Genomic DNA, 22,538 nt, shown 5'->3' with positions numbered 1-22,538 from the left:
TCCCAGGGAAAAAATGTAAGATCCTGCTTGAAAAATGAAAAAAAAAAAAAAACACAAAAAAGGGCTGAGGGCAAAGTCAAATTGTAGAGGCCCTGTGTTCAAACTCCAATACTACCCCACCATTAAAAAAATGGTGGTAATTTCCCTTATTCATTGGATACTTGGTAATAATGCTAGCTTTTGGCATTTATCCTTATATATCTCCTTTCCCTAATTATAACTTAAGTTTTCCGAGGGCAAAGACAATGTTTTATATCTACTCCAACTTTATATACATATATATATATAGAATAATCATATTTCAAATGTTTTCCTGATATATCAGAAAACAGCTGTTTATCCATTCAATCTTTGCATATAGCACAAAGCCCTAACAAAGACACTGTTAAATACAGTGAATAGACAACATTTTTCTTCTTTTTGAACCTATATGTGACTATATTTATGTTTCTCTTGTAGAATACATCTAACTCTGTCTTTTTTACACATAAGTCCTTGACTCTTTCTCCATTGTCCCTACCCTACCACTACCACCATTATAAACACTAGATTTCATTCTCTTTGGGGGCAAGAACTATTTCTTCTTTCCCAGTGTGTGTGTGTCAACTATAATAAATCTCTTTTTTAATTTTTTTAACAGAGGAGTAACAGAGGGGTTATAGTTACGTAAGCCAGGTAAAGAGTACATTTCCTTTTTTAAGTTAATTTACTTTATTGTTACTATAAAGGTGATGTATACATTACATGAGTCAGGTAATGAGTACATGTCCTTTCATACTGTGTCCTCTCTCTCCTTACTCTTTCCCAGTCTCTTTCTCCCATGTCTGACCATGAGTTGTATAGTTTACTTTCTTTTTTTTTTTTTTTTCTTTTACCAGTTCTAGGGCTTGAACTTGGCTTGGGCAGTGTCCCTGAGCTTCTTTTGCTCAAGGCTAGCACTCTACCACTTGGGTCACAGTACCACTTCTGGCCTTTTCTGCTTCATGCAAGCTAGGCAAACATTCTTCCACTAAGCTGCATTCCCAGCCTGTGTAGTTCACTTTCATCAGTGTCCAGTGAACTCCACTGCTGTATTTTTTTCACCCTTTTCTCCTCAGGTTCTGTTACCGGCCCTCTATCAAAGATGTACACTTGAATATACCATACATAAAGAAAAGAAGACAGAATCATCAAAAATGAAAATGAAAAATCTCTTGTTTTCATATCTTGGAGTTAATTTATATACATATATACATATATGCATTTTTTATGTCGGTCTTGGGGATTGAACTCTGGGCCTGGGCTCTGTCCTTCAGCTTTTCAGCTCAAGGCCGGCGTTCTACTACTTGAGCCACAGAACCACCTTCAGTTTTCTGTTGGTTTATTGGAGATAAGAGTCTCACAGACTTGCTTGCCTGGGCTGGCTTTGAACTGCAATCCTCAAATCTCAGCCTTCTGAGTAGCTAGGATTACAGGTGTGAGCCACCGGCACCCAGCTTTATATGCATTATTTTATATAAACATAAAGAGGCACTTAGGCATTGTGCCTTTGTGTTTCTCTCCTAAAGAGTATCTTTTCTGCATATAAGAAAGAATATGTGCCATGTGTCTCTCTGAGCTTGGCTTACCTCACTTAACATGATTTATTCTAGTTCTATCCATTTCTCTGCAAATGACATTATTTTATTCTTTCTGATGTGAAATTCTTTCTGTGTAAAATTCTATTGTGTGTAGGTACTACATTTTTTGGATCCACTCATCTATTGTGCATCTGGGCTGTTTCATATCTTAGCTATTGCCATTAGTGCAGCAACAATAGTGATGTACAGATGTCTTTATCATATCCTGGCTCATGATGTTCAGGTTAGATGCCCAGGAGTGGTATGCCTGGGTCATAGGGAAGATCTATATTTAGTTTTTTGAGGAACCCCCAGTATAATAAATCTCTTTAAAAAGAGAAAGACTAAGTTAGAGACTTGGGATTGAATGCTTCCAGATAGTGTTGTCAAACTTGACCACAGCCTATTTTTTGTGTGTGTGCTGGTACCCAGGCTTGAGCACAGAACCCTGTGTTCTTGCTTGGCTTGCTTGCTCACAGTTGGCACTCCATCATTTGAGCCATGCCTCTACTCCAGTATTTTGTCAGTTAATTTGAGATTGAGTCTGTCAGAATTTTCTGCCTAGGCTGGCTTTGAACCAGCTCAGTTATCTATTATTGTAAAAGCAAGGAAGTCAGCTGAATAGGATTGGCATTGTCCTTTTTGGTTGTACAAATGAGCATGGTCTTTTTCTGATTCTAGGATAAAAAGTGTGAGTTAAAGCACTAAAGGCAGCTGCAAGTGTTTAGGCTTGTTAAATTTAATGCAGTTACAAAGGAAAATTACTTTCCTTTTTCTAATTTATGTATATATATATATGTTATTTGGACAAGCATAGAACATACTTTGATTTTGTGTGTTACTAGTTGATAATTGTTCGAATATGGATGTGTGTGAATCTGAAAATCCCAAATGATAGAATTTCTTTTTTAAAAAAAAATTAAAAATTTTTCTTTACTACATAAAGTTACAGTCATGGATCAGGTTACATGTAGTTTATTTAATCTTCACAGAAGTCTCAGAATAGTTATACCAAATGATAGAATTTCAAAAGCATGAAAGTAATTCAGTGGTAATGTTGTCTAACAACCTTTCTTCAGAGATGGGAAAAGTTGGAGCAAGTCCTATTTAATGACTTGCTACAGTGATAAAAATGCCTTGTAATTCTTGGCTTCTTGTTCATATTGTTATGAGAGCTGTTGTCACTTAGTGATATAGCCATTTATTTCTTCAATCTTCCTTCCTTATAGCCTCCTGTCTTACTCCATTTTGCACTGCTATAACAGAAGGCCTGAGTTTATAACTTAGGAAGAATTCATTTTTTTTTTCAATTTATTTTGTGCCACTACTGGGGCTTAAACTCAGGGCCTTTCACTCTTGCTTAACTTTTTCCTCACTCAGGTCTGATACCACTTGAGCCATACCTCCACTCCTGGCTTTTTGCTGGTTAATTGGAGGTAGGAGTCTCATGAATTTGTTTGCCTGGGGTTGGCTTTGAACTGGAATCACTAAATCTTGGCCTCCTGAATAACTTGAAGCTAGTGAACCACCAGTGCCCAACTAAGAATTTATTTTTAAATGATTTTAGAAGTTGGAAAGTCCAAGATGGAGGAGCCTCAGCCAGCAAGGAAGGACCTTCTTGCCTTATCTCATAATGGGAGATCAAAAAGAGAATTAGAAAGGGGAAGAGGAATGGAGAGTTGCTAGGAGAGTGCTTGTAAAGGAGAAAACTTGCCCTTCTGTTAGGAATCCACTGCTCAGACAGTGGCATCAGTCCATTTATGATGATAGAGCCTTCATATTTTAATCACCTCCCATCAGGCTCCACCATTCAGTACGTAATCTTGAGGGTGAAGTTTCCAGCACTTATTTTTTAGAAGACACATTCAAATGATAGCACCTCCTCCTTCCCTCTTGGTTTAAACAGTCAGCCTACTAAGCATCTCTTATGCACCAGACTGTGTGAATATGGGGTTAACGAGCCAGCTGACACTGCCTTCATGAACAAATGTTCATATGAAGAACGCAAAGCAGAATCAAAATAAGAGGTATTGAGAGAAACAAGGGGTATTAGACATTAGAAATAAAATTAAAGACAGGTGCTGGTGGCTCACGCCTATAATCCTAGTTACTCAGGAGACTGAGATCTGAGGATCACTGTTCAAAGCTAGCCTAGGAAGGAAGTCATGAGACTCTTATTTCCAATTAAACACCAGAAAACTGGAAGTGGCGCTGTGGCTCAAGTTGTAGAGCACCAGCCTTGAGCTGAAGAGCTGAGGGACAGTGCCCAGGCCCAGAGTTCAAGCCCCACAACTGACAATAAATAAATAAAAATTAAAGCAAGAAAAGAATATGGGTAATGATTAAGTCCTATTTTTTAAGAGTTTTGATGCTTGCGAGGCTTAAATGTACAGCTGTTCTTCCTCACTACTTGAAGTACAGGTGTACACTGCCACGCCCAGCTCAGTAAAGTGCTGTTCTGAATTGTTAGATGGAGTATGTGGGAAGGCCTACTGAAGAGGTGAATTTTCCACAGGGACCTAAGTTAGTGCAAGGTGAAAGTAAGTCATGAGTAGCTGGGAAAGAGCATACCCAGTGCAGGGTTTGAATATGGAAATTATGCTTTACCTGTGTGGGGAACTGGTGTCTGGGAAGCAGTGAATGGCAGAAGGAATAATATGAAATGAGATAGGAAAGGAAACCAACCCTATGTCAAGGTGCCTTTTAGAACTTTCTTATACAGACACTGATGGGAAGGCTTCGGAAGGTTTAGAGTTGAGGAGAAGCATCACTAGATTTGTGTTTAAAGAGGCTGCTGCACAGCTGGACACTGGTGTCCCACACCTATGATCCTAGCTACTCAGGAGGCTGAGATCTGAGGATCATGGTTCAAAGCCAGCTCAGGCAGGAAAGTCTGTGAGACTCTTATCTCCAATTAACCACCAAAAAACCAGAAGTGGGGCTGTGGCTCAAGTGGTAGAGTGCTCACCTTAAGCTGAAGAGCTGAGGGACAGTGCCCAGGCCCAGAGTTCAAGCCCCATGACCAACCAAAAAAAAAAAAAAAAAAAGAGGCTGCTGCATGGGAAATAAACAATGGAGGCAGGAGCAAAAGGGAGACTAAGTAAGGAGGCTGTCAAAGTCATTCACCTCAGCAGCTTGGAGGTGACAATGGCTCTGATCAGAATGGTAATGATGGACAAGGAGAAAAGTGGTCAGATCACAGGTGGATAGCTTCTTAGCCACAATGGCCCATGGGTTTAGCCTTCAGCATACTGCTAACCACAGTGCTTGATACTGAGTAGTTACACTGTTGTGCTGAATGACAACCAAATGCAGATGTCCCTTAAAAGATTTTGCAAAAGTTCGCTACAGTGATGTAATTTTAACATCACTCTTTGTGGATTTCTATATAATATTATTTCTTCACCTTGTTTGTATTGCTGATAGGTTCAGCCAGCTTGTTTGTATTGCTGATAGGTTCAGCCAGCTTGTTTGTATTGCTGATCGGTTCAGCCCAAACCAGTTAATAGTTGGCAAGCAAGACTAAAATTAACTTAGGATTCAATGGCTTAGATAACCAAATGGGAAAACACCCAGTTCTCTAACCCAGGTTATTGAACATATTTAAATGGCATTTTATTTTACTATGTTTGCTCACATTTTCAGTTTCACTGTAAAGAGGTTAGTAATTCTTTTCCCATTTCATATGCTGAGACTAGAAGATAAATAATTTGTAATTACACAGACAGCAAGTAGCACTCTGAAAAACCTCATTTTACTTCCATGGATTCTTTACTCCTTTTCTTATTCACTTGTATTCTAGACACACATCTATTGAATATCATATACTGTACCAGATAATGGGGATGTTGACATAAACAAGACCCTAATGCTGACCTTGTAGGAGGAATCAGATGACAAAAATCTAAGATTCTGCCAGTGATAAATGCTTATAATAGAGTTAAATACAACATTTATATTAAAACATTAGCTAAAATACAAGTCGAATCTGCCTTATCTGAAGTACTTAGGGCCGGAGTTTTGGATTTTGGGAGTTTGCATTGTACATAATGAAGTATTTTGGGTTGAGACCCAAGTCTAAACACAAATTCATTTGTTTTTAAGTGCACCGCATACACATAATCTAGAGGTCACTTGAAACAAAACTTTCAGTATGCCTTCATTTTGACCACATAGTCACATGAAATCAGTTGTGGAATTTGTTTTACTATGGTATGATACTCAAAAAGTTTTGAATTTGGGTATATTCCAGATTTTTGGATTACAAATACCCTGAAAATAGATCTTCTAGTATTTTAGCAGCTATGTGAGTGTACATTTCATGTGTTCTTATTTGGAGTATGATTTAAGTTAAAATGGCATGATGAGGTAGTACATTTATTATTTGTTATGACTAGTCGTAAAAATCTGTATAATCTCTTCTAACATCCATATGATATCTTTTGAAGATGTCCATAAGATGTCTTACCAGCTCTTGAATTCCAGTTTTCTATTTTTCCCCTATGTTCAAAATAGCTATATTTCATTAATGATAACTAGTATTTTAGCTCTGTTTTTGCATTGAGGCTAGGCTTGATAGTGTTAAAGGAATATGTATGAAAAGATAGCTTTTGATTCCAAGAAATTCCAGAAGTGTAGAATTACCCAATTTAGTTAGACCTTTATACTGAGATACAAGATACAATAAAGTTGGAAATAATTGAAAGGCCACTTTGAGAGGAGGAAAGAATGAATCTGCCATGAATTTCTGAATTAAATGATAATTACTCTTTCTTGCCAAGTATTGGTGGCTCAGACCTGTAATCATAGATACTTGGGAGACAGAGTCAGGAGGATCACAGTTCAAAGCTAGCCTTGGTATAAATGTGACTGTCCTCCTAGCTACATAGGGAGTATAGGTAGGCAGACCACTGTCCAGGCCAGGCCAGGCTAGGCATATATATATATACTCAAAAGGCAAAAAGAGCTAGGCGTGTGGCTCAAGTGTCAGAGTGCCTGCCTAGCAAGAACAGGCCCTGAGTTCAGCCTCCCAGTATTGCTTAAGAAGACTTAAGCAAGTCTTCTCTTGCTTAAGTAACTTATTTCTTCTCTCTGAAATATGTGTTTGAACAAGTGAGAAAGTGTACCTGTCAAAAGATTAACCAGCTGAGAACCATTGTCAGCATTAATTTTCCTTTAATAAATGACTCTCTAAAGCTGTTTAGTAGTCTGTAATCTGGGTACAAGGCTATTGACCTATGATGGATAATGCTGGATTTGTTTGTAAGCTTTGGCTTATATTGTCCACTTAATTTCTCTAGGTCAGATCAACAAAACTAGGAGAAAGGGTAGTTATATGGTCTGAATAAAAATAGCTAACGTGATTGAGCAAAGTAATTATAAAACTGTAATTGTTCACTATTTTTGGTGAAGAAAATTAGAAACTAGCAAAATGACAATCACTTAAATGTCAATAGTATGGGATGTTCAAATGACATAGATTGGCCAATTGAAAGGATATTTTATAATTGGATTTTTAATATACTCTGTTGGCAACTGTGTGAAGATATTGTGAAATAATGTAATTTAACCATATGTGTGAGCACTTCAGGCTCTCATAACATGTGGGCACTCACTCTTCCAAGACTGTTTGGCTGACGTGTGCTGACTTCTTTTACTTTTAGTAACTGGTTAAAAATAGTATGAACCATAAAAGAAAAGCTACTTGATTTGGCAATAACAAATTATTCACAATTTGAATGAAATAGGGCACTCTTTGCCTGAGTTTTATTTAATGTATAAAAACTGTATTTCATTGAATAAATCAGATTCAAAAGCAGGTCATTACTTGTAGCTATCTGTTCTGTAATTGTATAATTGCAGTTTCTAGTTGTCCTGTAAAATAAGCTATAAAAGTGAACATTGTACTAATATATCTTACCCACATGCCTTCCTGTTGTTGAATAATAAAATCTAACTTGATAATTATGAATTAGGCTTTCTCTAAATAATAAAAACTGTAATAATATTCTTGATTTTATTTTATAGTTAATAAAATTTTAGATGAATGAGATTCTTCTTCCCCTTTTAAGATAAGCCTAAGCCAATTTTTCTGTGCTAAATTATGAGTTGTTTTTCCAATCATTCACCAGTGAACATGTATTAAAGCTTTTGTTAAAAGCTATAAAGAAGTCAGCAAACCAGTGTAAAAGTTATTTCTTCTTCCAGCTCATATTACTAGGGGTGAATTGCCTGCAAAGATAGAGAGTAGGAAGGAAAAGAAAAATATGAGAATGTGCACATGAGAATAATCAGTCTAAATAAGAACAGTTTTTTTTTCCTTTACAGTCTTACCACCTGACATGGCTCTTTGTTTCTGGACTATAGTTCTCCCTCTCATGTGATAAGATTGGGAGAAGGATCAAGGGATCCCAGTGATCTCAAATCAAATTCATCAGCAGACCCTCTCACCCTGCTCCTGTGAGGGTCTAAGCCCTCAGAATCCTTTTTCTTATATATTTTTTTTATTACTGAGTAGGTTCTGAAGGAAACAGTAGGTGACATAGGGTAAAATGCACATTTCAAATCCCCATATTCTGTGCCATGGTTGTGCCAAAAGTTTTAATATATATTGAGAATGAGAGTAAGACTAAGTCTGTATGTGGTCTTTTGGTTTGTAATTAGCTTGCATGATACTTTATTATTGAAACATTTATATGGCTATTTTAGAGTATCTTTCACATGCTTACCATAGGTACATTTTAGAGACAAGGTGTTTTCATTTTGTTTTTGTATTTTTTTTGTTTTAAAAAATTTACTGAAGCATTTAAGAAATGTATCATTTTGATTCTCTTTCTCCTCAAATGATGCAGGTGTAGGAGCTGCCCGGTCTGGGAATCTCACATTTATGGTGGGAGGAGTCGAAGAGGAATTTGCTGCTGCCCAACAACTGCTGGGGTGCATGGGCTCCAATGTGGTATATTGTGGAGCTGTTGGGACTGGACAGGTAAGATTGTCACCTGACCTTGACTTGATATAAAATTAGCTGATGCTCCATTCTCTTTCCTGATCATATTCTTACTCCTCTTTTTTCTGTTTAAGTCAATGGAGTCTTTGTGTAAATTTTCTTAAATTGGAATAAGATGGTTTTCCATCATTTTGAGTGGGCTTAAGAAGATGTCAGCTAATGTACTTATTTTATTAAAGATATCAAAAATCTCATTATTAGAATCTTGATATATCATTCCAGTGACTATTGAAATCATCCTTAAAACACTTCCATATGAAGTGCTCATGTTATCTGAGTGAGTTATCCTCCATCTACTTTAAGGTGGAAATAACCTATGCAGTTTTTAATCTTTTCCTTGAAAAGCAGGTAGTTTTCACCGAGAAATATGAAGTGATTGACCATACTGTATTCTGAAATCAAACTTCTAATATGAACCTAATTCATTCAGTTCTTTCTTTTAGTGCTTTTATCCTAGTTACTAGAACTCCTTTTTGTCTTACTCAAGACTGTTTTGTTATCTTAGATATATTTGTTGAGAGATTCTTAAAGCTCTTTTGAGTTTTGCTTCAGTGACTCCCATTACTAATCATCTTTTCCACATTAGCTGGCCCAATCTTTTTTTTTTTAATCTCATACTTAGTTTACTACTCAGGGGATCTAATGAATCTCTAGATGCTAAATTTATCACTTTGTCCCACCCTGTCTAAAAGCAAGTCCATCAGAGTTGCTTATACCATCATGTTATATCCCTATTCTGAACCAGATAGGTCTCTGTTTTACTATGTCAAATTTTAACTCCCTACTTACTGCACAAGACATAGTCCTAACTGTCAAATTTGCAGCATTCTTTTAAGCCAATGCATATGAATAATTGTTTCCACTAATCCTAGGAATAGTCTCTGCTCTTGATATATTTAATTCCTCTTACATTTACCTTTTGCCCACTTTCTACCTTTTTCTTTTTGCCTGTTCAAATCATGTCTTAGGCTGGTCACCAGTGGCTTGTTTACACCTATAATCCTAGCTACTCTGGGAAGGTAAGAACTGAGAATCAAAGTTCAAAGGCAGCCCAGGAAGGAAAATCTGTTGAGATTCTTTCTTGTCGGTTGTGGGGCTTGAACTCTGGGCCTGGGTGCTGTCCCTCAGTTCTTCAGCTCAAGGCAAGCATTCTACCACTTGAGCCACAGCGCCACTTCTGGTTTTCTGGTGGTTGATTGGAGATAAGAGTCTCACGGACTTTCCTGCCCAGGCTGACTTTGACCCATCATCTCAGATCTCAGCCTCCTGGATAGCTAGGATTACAGGTGTGAGCCACCAGCGCCCAGCCCCTGTTGAGATTCTTATTGCCAGTTAACCATGAAAGAAGCTAAAGTGGAGCTGGCACAAGTGGCAGAGCGCTAGCCTTGAGCAAAAAGAGCTCAGGAAAAGTGCTCTGGCCCTAAATTCAAGCCTTAGAATGGCACACACATGCACGCGTGCGTGCGCACACACACACACACACACACCCCATATCTTGTCCTGGGAGATGATTTCCAGTTCTCTCTCTCTCTCACACACACACACACACACACACACACACACACACACACACACACACACACACACACACACACACACACACACACACACACACACACACACACACACACACACACCATATCTTGTCCTGGGAGATGATTTCCAGTTCTCTCACACGCACGCACGCACACACACACACACACACACACACACACCATATCTTGTCCTGGGAGATGATTTCCAGTTATCTCTTCCATACTCCTGTGTTTAGTTTTCTTGTTTCTCTGAACTCCTTCTTTTTCTACCATACATGTTACCATGTGATTGTTTTTGTTTATTCATTTGTTGCCTTTCATGTAACATATTATTTCTATTTCCCAAGTCAGATGTAAGTCCCATCCCTTGACACATGGATCAGCACTCCCTGTACTTCTGAGCCCATAGTAGAAGCAAGTTATAACTTGAAAATAAGGATATTGAGTATATATTCAATTCATTTCCAGGCTGCAAAGATCTGCAACAACATGCTATTAGCTATTAGTATGATTGGAACCTCTGAAGCTATGAATCTTGGAATCAGGTTTGTTGAGTAGTTCATTTTCATGAACTAACAATTTTTATTGGCTTTCCTATTTGATTTTCTGTTGTAAAAAAAAATTAATAATGTTTGTGAGAGAGAAATGAGTTGGTCCAGGGGCATTTTGAAAGTACTTCATTATTGAACTTCAATAGACTTTGCTTATTGGATGAGCAATAGGATCTTGGAGAGCATGAATATTCTTTGCCATAACCATAAAATGTACTTCAGTGAGCATTTGAAGTTATATTATCCTTTTTATTTGGAAGCTCATTTCTTCTAGTAGGTTGATAATGCTAAAAACTCTGAAATTTAAATATACTTTGGCAGTGTCTGACAAATCTGTATGAAAGTTTTTTTTTTTGCTTTGTTTTTTTGTTTTGTCAGTCATGGGGCTTGAACTTGGCCTGAGCACTGTCCCTCAGCTCTTCAGCTCAAGGCTAGTGCTCTACCACTTGAGCCACAGCGCCACTTCCTATGAAACAGTTTTAATGTTAGTGAACTGAAGTGTTATGCTACCATGTGACTATTTTCTGTCCCTATTTTAAATATAATCCTTCAAAGCTCTACCCAAAAGGTTTGTTGTTAGTTTGTTAGCATCAACTTACTTACATTCCTAAAGATCTGACTCATGCCTAACTCAGATTTTAGTATGCCTGTGGTCTGGTTAACTTTATTTTAGGATATATCTTTAAGATAAATGTTATTCATTCTTAGCCTAAAGTCAATCAAGAGTTAAGGTTTTTTCCTACAAATGATCATCCCTGATAATGTTTAAGGTAAATATCTTAATTTTAGCCTTTTGGGTTAAGAATGTTATATATGATTAATTGATTAATTTTTAAGTGTTTTATATTTTATGAATATAATAAATATACATTTCTTATTTTAGAAAATCCTTAATGAGCAAGATGTGTTCAGATATTTTCTTCACATTCCCCAAACTGCTTCATCAAATATATTACAAAGCACAATAGTGGTTCCTATCATAGCTTTTGATAAAAGCAATACAAAGAGCCAGGGTGCTTGAGATATTTTAAAAACATGGTAATGGAGACACATTTCCCCTTAATTACCATATCAAGATGCTGTTGCTTTATTGAATTGCCCTCGTCTCAGATGTTAAACTATCTTGACCTATTAAGTTGTCATGTTGTAATTGAGATAAAAGAGAAATTTGCTTTGCATCAGCGCTAATTGGTTTATCAATATCCTGTACCATTTACATTTTAAAATTGAATGTCTATAAGATGGTAAGCCATATTTGTACAAATCCTTAATAAAACTGGTAGTATATGTGTGAGCCCTTCCAAGCAGTATGTTTGTATGGTGGCCAGTATTAGGCCACCTATTAGGTCAGTTGTCATAGTTGAAAAACTTGCTACTGATAACTTGTTTTATGTCCGTTCTATAGATTAATTTCAGAGAAGAGGAAAACATAAATTACATATAAAATTAATTGGTGTTGACAGCAGGATTAGTATACACATGCATTTTGAAATCTTCTGCTAATTTTTGCCTTTAAATAAATATATCATAAAAAGCCAAAAGCTTAGATGTATCCGGGTTATACTATGATAACATTTCCCTGTTACCAGTTTATTTTTCTTTATATGCCAGTACTGGGGCTTGAATTGAAGACCTCACTTTCTTTTTTTCTTTTTAGTCAGTGGTGGGGCTTGAACTCTAGACCTGGGTGCTGTCCCTGAGCTCTTCAGCCTAAGGCTAGTGCTCTACCACTTGAGTCACAGCGCCACTTCTGATTTTCTGTTGGTTACTTAGAGATAAGAGTCTCATGGACTTCCTGCCCGGGCTGGCTTTGAACCACAGTCCTCAGCTCTCAGCCTCCTGAGTAGCTAGGATTATAGGTGTGAGCCACAAGCGCCCGCCCAGCTAGGCCACACTCTTGATTAGCCTTTTCACTTAGAGCTAGTGCTCTACTATTTGCACCTTGCCTGTCTCCAGTTCTGTTTTTTGCTGGTTAGTTACAGGTAAGAGTATTGTGGATTTGTCTGCGTGGGCTGGCTCTGAGCTTCAGTTATAAGACCTCAGCCTTCTGAGTAGCTAGGATTATAGGTGGAAACTACTGGTGCCCAGTGTCAGTTTATTCTCTACTCCGGAACTTGAGCAACACTGTATCAAGATGTTCCTTATGACAGTGATGAATCTTCTGGCATTCTTTGAATAATTTTCCTGTCAAAACTCTGACTAGTTAATCATTTGCTCTTCTAAAATGAAGCTTTGTTGAGTCTAAGAGCTTATGGAAGTTTTCCTCCAAACAGCAGCTAATAAAGAATAGTAACAGTATTCATTTGAAATATATGTATATCTTATATATAATGTAATGAAAAACATTGGCTTCTTACAGTGGGCTTGTCTTCAAGGAGAAAATGAAAGTAATATAATTCCAAATAGAGACAATTAAGAACAGAAGAATAAAGTTTTACTTATTTTTGGCCTTGAGCCACTGTGATAAAAATATTTGAAATTATGAAACTTGTAAATAAATGTTTAATTTTTCTAAAACTAAATATGTATTGGTATTGGCTGATCTATATGATATATATGTACATAAATTTTGAACAGAGGCAGAAATTTACTTAACAGTTAAAATTACGAGAGTTTCAGAATATGCTAATAAATGACTTATTTTCATAACATTAAGATTTTTATCACTATCTTACAGGGATTCTTAGTAGTTTGAAAGCCCTAAAAATGAGTGTTTCTGCTATTGTCTTTTCTCCATGGTTTACAGACATGGTTTAAAATGACAGGATTGCTCTCTAATAGAGTATAGAGTACCCACAATTTATTGAGCTGTGCAAGGTGAAAAAGAAAATTGGCATCAGCAAGCATAAATTTCCAAGTAGTAAATTCCCACAAAGTAGTAAAGCATCAAAGTGGTTCAGCCACATTTATATTCTCTTCACTCTGAAGTGAAATTTTTTAGCATATTAATGTCAACATTTACAATTGAGTTACATATTCCTGTGAGATGATAATTTCTGATTAATATCTTTCTCATAAGTCAGTGTTTTTTCCTGAACACTGTTTCTTTCTCTCTCTCTTTTAATAGAAGAATAAAACCTTACAATTTAAAATTCTTATTGACCCCACTGAGTCTTTATGGATGTTAGTGAAATTTTAAAATGTTGTAAAAAAAATAAAGAGTAAAAAATATTGGTATACATATATTTTGAGGTTCCTTTTTTATTAGACCTTTCTACTTTCTAATTGAGTTCCTAGTTAGAGCTCCAAAATAGTTTTATAGCCTTGACAATGCCCTAGTTGCATTACAGAGCTTTTTGTTCCTATGTGACACAGAGAAACAACATTGTTAATGTGAGTTTTGTTTTGCTCTACTGAGAATTGATTTTTTTTAAACATTGATGATATAACAAGCTATTTCCATTATCAACAAGGTCCTAGGCCCCTCCAGTAGCCACCACATTGTTGTTTTTTCCAGCAAGTGAAACCTAACATGTTGAACTTCTGTTGAAGAGTTGAAAGCTATTCGTGATAAAAAAATTTCCCACAAGCAAAATTTTAATTTTTTGGTTACTGCACCTAGAAGTTGACTTTTCTTTCATATGATGAAAGACTTCTTATATACCCTCAAATTAGAGGGTAAATGACAATGAGGCTGTTACAAAATGTTGACCAGATTTTTAAATAAATGATAAAATTCCATCATATTGGTTGCTTGACTATGATCTCTCACTGCACATAGGACACAGTGAAACTTAAGCTAGTCTAAGTCTGGGTATCTGTCTAGTTAAGCAATCCAACTGTGGACAGATTCTGTGTTTTCTCATTTAAAAAATAATGTGTATGTAATCCCATCTACTCAGGAAGCAGAGCTGAGAGGATTGCAGTTTGAGACCAGCTAGGAAGAAAAAGGAATTAGTGATTCCTCCAGTCTCAACCAGCAACTCTGGCACAGTGGTTCAGCTCTATAGTCCCAGCTATATGAGAGGCAGCCATAGAAGGATGGTGGTCCAAGACTGGTACCAGGCAAACACATGAGACTGTTTGAAAAGTAACTAAAGCAAAAAAGGACTGGCGATGTGGTTCAAGTGATAGAGTACTTGCTAGGTATTAAATCCCAGTACCACAATCAGTCAATCAAACCAACAAATAGTAAAAGCTGGTAAGAAGGCCTTAGATTGTAGTGAAGGCTGAGTTAATCTACGTAAATCTCTAAAAACTGTTTCTGGCACATAATAAGAGCTCTGTACATGGTAGTTATTAATATCTGTGGCGAGATAGTGTTTGAATTTACTAGACACACACACACACACACACACATTTGTTTATTGCCTTTCTAATGCCTAGAAACTAAGCTCCATGAAGGAGAATGGCTGTGTGTCCTCATGGCTGAATCTTAGGAACTGGCAGATGATAGGTGTTCCATGAAGGCCTGAATGAGTAGTGAGTGCTTGGTAGGGTAGAACATGGCACTTCTGCCTTAGTCACATGTTATCTGGGTGTGTATGTTAACTCACCCACTCCTGGTGGCAGTCACAGTCCCCTCTAACTTCTTGTTGTGCACTTGGCTCCTGTACAGTATTTGCATATTGCAGGTCTGTGTAAGCATTGGTGAATAAGTGAATGAGTCAATAAAATCAACTGAGCTTTCTATGCTCATCTTCAGATATGTTTCTAAGATGCAAACATCTGTTTTGTGGGGTTTTTTTTGTTGTTGTTCTTACATAAAACTAAACAAGTAGATACTTACAAAAGACTGTAAAGCAAACGAACATTTTTGATCCTTAGAACTTTGGTTTTATTGTGAAGGCAAAAGGTTTTCATTCTTTTTAATTTTTAATAGTTTGTATATTATTTTTACCTCCCCCAAAAGTTCTTTTTAACATTCATGTGTTTTAGAGGTGAGCAGATTTGACACAGTGACGTTTATTTGAGTTGAATTATATATGCAGTCAGAACAATGAACTAATTCTCTGTTTATTTCAGAGAACATTCCAGCAATTGTAAAGCCACATGCATGCACACACGCACTCTCGAACCACATCCAGTGGCAAGTTATTATGGGGACTGACAGACTGTCATCCTTTTGATGACTTGAGCTGTATATCTCCTGAACAGCAATGGGGCTCTTATGCAGAAAGTATCATATGTTCCCAGCCAATTTACAGGGAAACAGCAATAACATTTTATCATGGTTGAGAGCCCAGTAGCTGCTTCCTATTAAACTTGCCCTTTCAGATACCTGTCTTGGATTAATTTGTTGATTTCAAATGGAAACTCAGTCTTCTCCAGTGAAGCATGACGTTCTAGGGTAGACTCTCTGAATGACAATTACTGTGTATTCTAGCTGGTTTCAGACCATTACAAGCCGTGGGCACAGAGGAAGACAGAAGACTTCAGTAACTGATTTTAATATCATGTCTAATTCTAACTGTCAGTTATGAATGTGCCAAGGAAAGAATCCTCAGAAAGATAAAATGCAAAACACTTCTCACTTGCTCTTTTTAATGATACACTTTGCTGCAGGTTGGGGGGCAGGGAGGAAAAGCACGAGGGAGTAGCAGTTTCTTGAAGGGAATCTACAGGACGACAGAAAGGAGCATCAGGTTTGAAAAGTGAGCAAGCAACTGCCACCTGATGTTTTTTGTATCCCTCCAGATGCTTTGAAATACGAATGTGTTCACTAAAACAAGTCTAGGTATAACCTGCTAGATTATTAAGAGGGGACTAGCTACTGCTTTAATGATGTTGAATCATTTTAAGAGAATATCTGAATTAGGAAACCCCTAAAATAATATTTCAAATGGACAGGAAAAGCAATGTTTTAAGGTCTTTGAAATATTCTCTTTATGGAGCACATTAAACAAATTTATGTTCTTGAACAATTGTGCTTAGAGAATATACTTGCAAATACAATAAACTAATTATTAATTTGTTATTTTATTCTTTGCACTTATTTCTGGAGCACATTGGCTGTCTTTTCCTGAGACAATATGTCACAGAAAATTCTGACTGCTTGATTTTATGTAAATAGGAAGAAAGCATCCATGACAAACTACACATGCAATAGATTTGGATCTTTATAAAAGAATGAATGTGACTGCTGGCCATCTCTCTGGCAATATGCAGCTGAAGTAACTATATGGTGCTCATTTAGATGGGATCTGCTTTATCTGTTGTAATCTTTAGTAAGAATACATGATTGTAGCATGATTCACATAATTGCCACTGGTGAATTCAGACACACAGTATGCCACACAGCATTCTGTGAACCACTGCTACCCCTTGAGGACTAATTATGTATCAGTTGTATTACATGGTAAGTCCATCCATATCCTGGCTGTTAGCTCTTACCCCTACGTTAGCATCAGAAAAATCTTTTACTGGGCTTAATGCTCAGATCTTGAAATGTATATATTTCACTCACACAAAGTAAGCAACATTTTAAGTGTGTAAAAATGTAGTTTGTTTGCTGTTAACACAAGTATATCTTTTCAATCTCTTATTATTTTCTAGAAGAGGTTTGTTTTAAGACAAAACAAAATTTTTATGACAGCTGTTTTATAATAGCCCTTTGCATGAAAGAAACCAATAAACTTACGGATATAAAGTTTTATTTGAAACTTCATTGAGTGATACTTAATAAAACTATGCTTCCCAAACTATTGAGATCATTACAATCAAAACAATAGAACATTTTGAGGCTTTTTTCCCTCTAAGGTCCATATTAAACAGTCGTTTATGCCATCAGCCCAGTGATAGAACAAATGATGTTTCCGCTTGGGCAAGCTTTGTTTCATCAGGATCAGTAACCTTATCAGCAGTTGACCCAGAACTATAATGTATGTCTCTGAATAGATAGCATATGTCACATGGACAGACTTGCTTTATAAGCAAGGTTGTCTAATGAAGATTTTATAAATAAGGAAAAGTTTGCAGCAAGAAATGTCTTCTTCTATAATGGCAATTTTTCTTCAACACATTTCTTTGCTCATGGCTCATCTCTTGCATGTGTTCTTATAAAAGACAAAGGAGTAAACATATGTATAAATGCATCCATACACACCCACACACGCATCGTTTACCCGTCAGTACTTCTGAAATATAACATATGTATGTAAAGAATGTAAAATTGAGATTATCTTATTGCTTTAAAGTTCATAAGTGACACATAAAACTAGTAATGTCCAAAAGACTAGAAAACCCATGAGTATGACAAACCAACAGTCATATATTATTGCTTCTTAATAGTTGGGATAGGGCAGAAGTGTTTCTCTTAATACACAGTGTCTTGGCTCAGAAATGATCTTGTTGAATTGTTACCTTTTACTATCTTGTAATTCAAATTAGGATTCTTATACTGCTTTAATTTTAGAAGACATAATAGATGGTGAAGACAGAGCCTCCTCATATGCAAATAAATCATGCATGCCGTGTACATTTTGACATGTAACATTTCTTTTCTTTGACCTTTGACAGGTTAGGGCTTGACCCAAAACTATTGGCTAAAATCCTAAACATGAGTTCTGGACGGTGTTGGTCAAGCGACACTTATAATCCCGTCCCTGGGGTGATGGATGGAGTTCCCTCAGCTAATAACTATCAGGGTGGATTTGGAACAACCCTCATGGCTAAGGTATGGAAATGGTAAATGTAAAGACTAACCAAGAAGAGGAAAAATGCATCGTGACCTAATTTTTTTTTTCTCTCCTTGCATCTCACTTTCTCTTTCCTAACCCCAACTTAATAAAGCAGTCCTTATGTCTATGTTAGAAGGCAACTTAATAAAGCAGTTCTTATGTCTATGTTAGAAGGCACAATTACTGGAATAGTGACTTTCCCTTTCTTACTAGAGCGAACAAAAACTTAGCATAGGTAAAACTTATTATCTTGTTTATTTTATTATTTTATTCCTTGGCTTTTGGATTAAAAGAATTTGTGCACTTTGTGTCAGTGGCTCACACTTGTAATCCTAGCTACTCAGGAGGCTGAGATCTAAGGGTCATGGTTCAATACCAGCCTGTGCAGGAAAGTCCATGAAACTCTTATCTCCAATTAATCACAGAAAAAGCCAGAAACGGCACTGACTCAAGTGATAAGAATGCTAACCTTGAGCAAAAGAAGCTCAATGACTATGCCTGGGTCCAAAGTTCAAGCCCCAGGGCTCAAGTTTGTTTATGGTATGAGCTGTAAAATTTTACTTTTCATCATAAATTTATATTAATTTACTAACTTTACCAATGCCTTAGTGTAAGAGCAGTAAGAATTAACAGATTGTTAATGCATGGCATTATATATGCACATCACAAGAGAAAGGGATCTTTGCATTATTTCTGAGTACATCTTTCCTGCTTTAAGAGTATATATGATTTATGTGTAAATTGTCATTTGAAAAGCAAGTTGATGGCTTACTTTCATTTGTGATATCAATTGTAGGATATTCTCTTAGACTAGTAAATTTTGAGATTTCTGCATAGAGCTCCTCCCTGCCCCCAGTTGATTTTTTTTTTTGGGGGGGGGGCAGTTGTGGGGCCTGAACTCTGGGCCTGGACGCTGTCCCTCAGCTCTTCAGCTCAAGGCTAGCTCTCTACCACTTGAGCCACAGCGCCATTTCCGGCTTTTTTCTTTTTGCTTATGTGGTGCTGAGGAATCGAACCCAGGGCCTCATGCATGCAAGGCAAGCGCTCTACCACTGAGCCACCTTCCCAGCCCTGATTTTTTTTTTGATTACAAAGTAATAATACATTACTTGGATAGCCTAGTTGGCTCACTTTACCTCATTCTTCATGGCATACTTCCATTCTCATTTTGAATATACCTTGGATTCACCCAGTTACCTTTTCCACTTAAAGCACTACCTGGGCTGCACCTCGTTTACATAGGCCACAAGCCTCCTTAGCTAGGCACCTTGCCTTTTGTTCTCATCTTCTCCAGTGCATCTTTCCACACTGGAACAGGAATAGACTTTCAAATATGTAACAATCTGATTATGTCACTTTTCGTATTGAATTCCTTCCTTTCAGTTACCAGCAGATTGAAGTCTGTCTCCATAGTTTGTCTAACTTGCTCTGGATTATTTGGTCTTTGCTTCTTTCCCCAAACCCACTTTAGTTTTTCCACTCTTCTCTTTCTACTTCAGTCATATTGAACTCATTTCTGCCTCTTGTTCTCTCACTCACAAACCTTCCCATTGGCTATTGCCTCTGCCAGGATCATTCTTTCTTGCCTGCTACCTCTCTGTTGCCCGTACTTTTACCCAGATAACACCTACTCATCTTTCAGATCTGTGGTCAGCCACCTCTTCCTCTGGAAAGCTTCACCTAGCACCCAGGGCTGTGCCTCCCTGGCTCCCCTGATGGTACTGTTTTTATCAGAGTCCATAAATGACTGCCCTGTGTCTTTCTTCCTCAGTTAACAGTTTGTGCAGGCTGAGGTGATCATGCTCATCATTGAATCCCAGCTTCTGGCTCATTGTCAGCATACTTCAAATATTTATTGGAAGGTGTAATATTTGAAACTCTTTACTGTTTTGACATTTTATTTTCCTTCATGATTTTTTTTAAATTTAGAGCAGTTTTACAGACTTAACACCAATTAGAAAAGTCATTCCCCTGTGTAATAACACAACTTCTGTAATTGTGGAGACACATAGCGATCAAGGTTTTGCCAGGCACAGTGGCTCTTACCTGTAATCTTGGCTAGGATTGGGGTTTGAGGCCAGCCTGAGATTTCATCTCAACAAATCAAAAGCTAGGCATAGTGCCTCACAACCATCATTCCCACTATGAGGGGAACATAAATAGGAAGATTTCCATCAGGCCAGCCTGACCAGAAATGTGAAACCCTGTATGAAAAGTAACTATAGCAGGTGCCTGTGATCCTTGTTACTCAGGAGGCTGAGATCTGAGGATCCCGGTTCAAAGCCAGCCAGGGTGGGAAAGTCCATGACACTCTTATCTCCAATAAACCACTCAGAAAACCAGAAGTGGTGCTGTGGCTCAAGTGGTAGAGCACCAGCTTTGAGCTGAAGAACTGAGGGACAGTGCCCAAGTCCAGAGTTCAAGCCCCACAACCGACAAAAAAAATTGAATAAAGCGAAAAGGGCTGGTGCGTGTCTCTCATGCTAGAGTGCCTGGCTAGCAAGCATTGATACACTAAGTACAAACCCTAGGACTGAAAAAAAAAAAAGAAGAAGAAGAAATTAAAGTTTGTTTAGAGCAGTTTTGCAGCTGTATGAAAGCACTGGTAAAATATGTAAAGGCTAAGGGACCAGCTCAGTCAGTGGTAGATTTCTTGTCTAGCATGCATGAAATCCTGGTTTTGATCACCAGCATCAAAAGAAAAAAAGAAAGGGAAATATGTGAGTATGTATATGTTCAAAGGTGTATATGTTCATGCATATGAACTTAATGCATGTAAGAATTTTTTTGTCACACTCTCAAAATTGACAAAGTACTTCCTAAAGTATTATAAGTGCTGTTCCAAAGTAAGGCTTTACCACTAGTCTCAATGTGTTCCTCCTGCCCTTGCTTGATTTAGGATCTGGGATTGGCACAAGACTCTGCAACCAGCACAAAGACCCCCATCTTTCTGGGCAGTGTGGCCCATCAGATCTACAGGATGATGTGTGCAAAGGGCTACTCAAAGAAAGACTTCTCAGCGGTGTTCCAGTTTCTTCGGGAGGAGGAGAGCCTCTGAGTGAGCCTTTTGGCCTTGGACACTGATGGGAACCAAAACTGTCTTGGAGCTTCCTTCTAGCTCATTCCACAAGCAAATGAGTTTAATCAAAGGTCATCTGTCAGCTTTCGATTGTCTACGTTACAGTAATCACTATGATTTTTAACTGCTTCTTCTTTTCATCTGTTTAGCAAACATACTATCTAAATTTTTTTTCCCTGCAAGTCACTGATAGTTTCTGCTACCTAGCTGAATTGACCTTTTTAAAAAGTTTGATCCCTGAGCATCTTCAATTAAATTGTTGGATACTTCAATCAGGAGTGGAGTCACTTTGCAAATAGAACCAAACATTTTGTCAACAGGATGAAACCCATGCTAAAGGAAAGAAATTGATGTACTGAGAGGAATTAAAGAAAGTATTGTGAATTTCTATGTGTATCCTTGGGACGTTTGTCCTGTTAACCAAGTGATATGCTTGCCTTCCTCAGGCTACTGATTTATTTTCCAGGTTGGCAATAAAGCAAAAGAGCTATTAGCACATGTTTGTATAATTTGGACTGCATCACAGTATCTTAGCGCTTCCCTCTTGTTACCACTTCAGGTGTTTCCACAGACATGTTTCTATATTTTTTGCTTCCTTGTACATTATTAATACCTATTTTTGACTTCAAAAGAATAACATCTTTAGGCTGTTTCAGAGCCAATGATGATACTTCCTTTAGATAATTATTACATTATTCTAAATATAACCTACCTTATTTTGAATTCAAATAAATTTCTATGCTGATAATATTTTCTTAGAGTTTTTGTTGCTATATATGTGATATGTATGGTGTGTGTGTGTGTGTGTGTGTGTGTGTGTGTGTGTGTGTGTGTGTGTATCAAAGCAGTATTATAGACTAATTGGGAAAGGATGGAGAGAAAGAGGCAGGTGGGAGATCAAAGGAACAGTTCAGAGTTGACCAGTGGCAAGCTGACATCCTGCTACCTTGCTTAAATGTGTAGTGGACATTTGAATTTTTCTAGGTCGTAGAAATTATGGAATTAAGCCTACATTCAGTATAGCATGCCTCAATATGAAGCATCGTTGCCACTCTTCCACCTCCAGCCCAGGAAACATGCCAAGTAATGTCTAGGCCTAGACAATCAAACTGGCAAAAATATTATTTATTACTTTTATCATTTTTCTGAT

The 22,538-nt window shown here is 37.3% G+C and overlaps 1 protein-coding gene across 1 annotated transcript in view; it reads left to right on the top strand.

Annotated features, from left to right (window-relative positions):
• The window catches only part of Hibadh (3-hydroxyisobutyrate dehydrogenase), a 127,450-nt gene extending 105,312 nt beyond the window's left edge, over window positions 1-22,138 (top strand). The window contains exons 5-8 of the mRNA XM_042684993.1: window positions 8,450-8,583; window positions 10,608-10,684; window positions 18,149-18,305; window positions 21,209-22,138. Coding sequence (XP_042540927.1) covers window positions 8,450-8,583; window positions 10,608-10,684; window positions 18,149-18,305; window positions 21,209-21,367 — 527 coding nt within the window. The 3' untranslated portion in view covers window positions 21,368-22,138. The remainder of the gene's footprint in view (window positions 1-8,449; window positions 8,584-10,607; window positions 10,685-18,148; window positions 18,306-21,208) is intronic.
• The last annotated feature ends 400 nt before the right edge of the window (window positions 22,139-22,538 follow it).

Source organism: Dipodomys spectabilis, unplaced genomic scaffold (assembly GCF_019054845.1).
Source record: "Dipodomys spectabilis isolate Male_0828 unplaced genomic scaffold, ASM1905484v1 ptg000092l, whole genome shotgun sequence".
NCBI classification, from domain to species: Eukaryota; Metazoa; Chordata; class Mammalia; order Rodentia; family Heteromyidae; genus Dipodomys; species Dipodomys spectabilis.
Note: the sequence above shows the minus strand (reverse complement) of the source record. Positions and strands in the feature narration are given on the sequence as shown.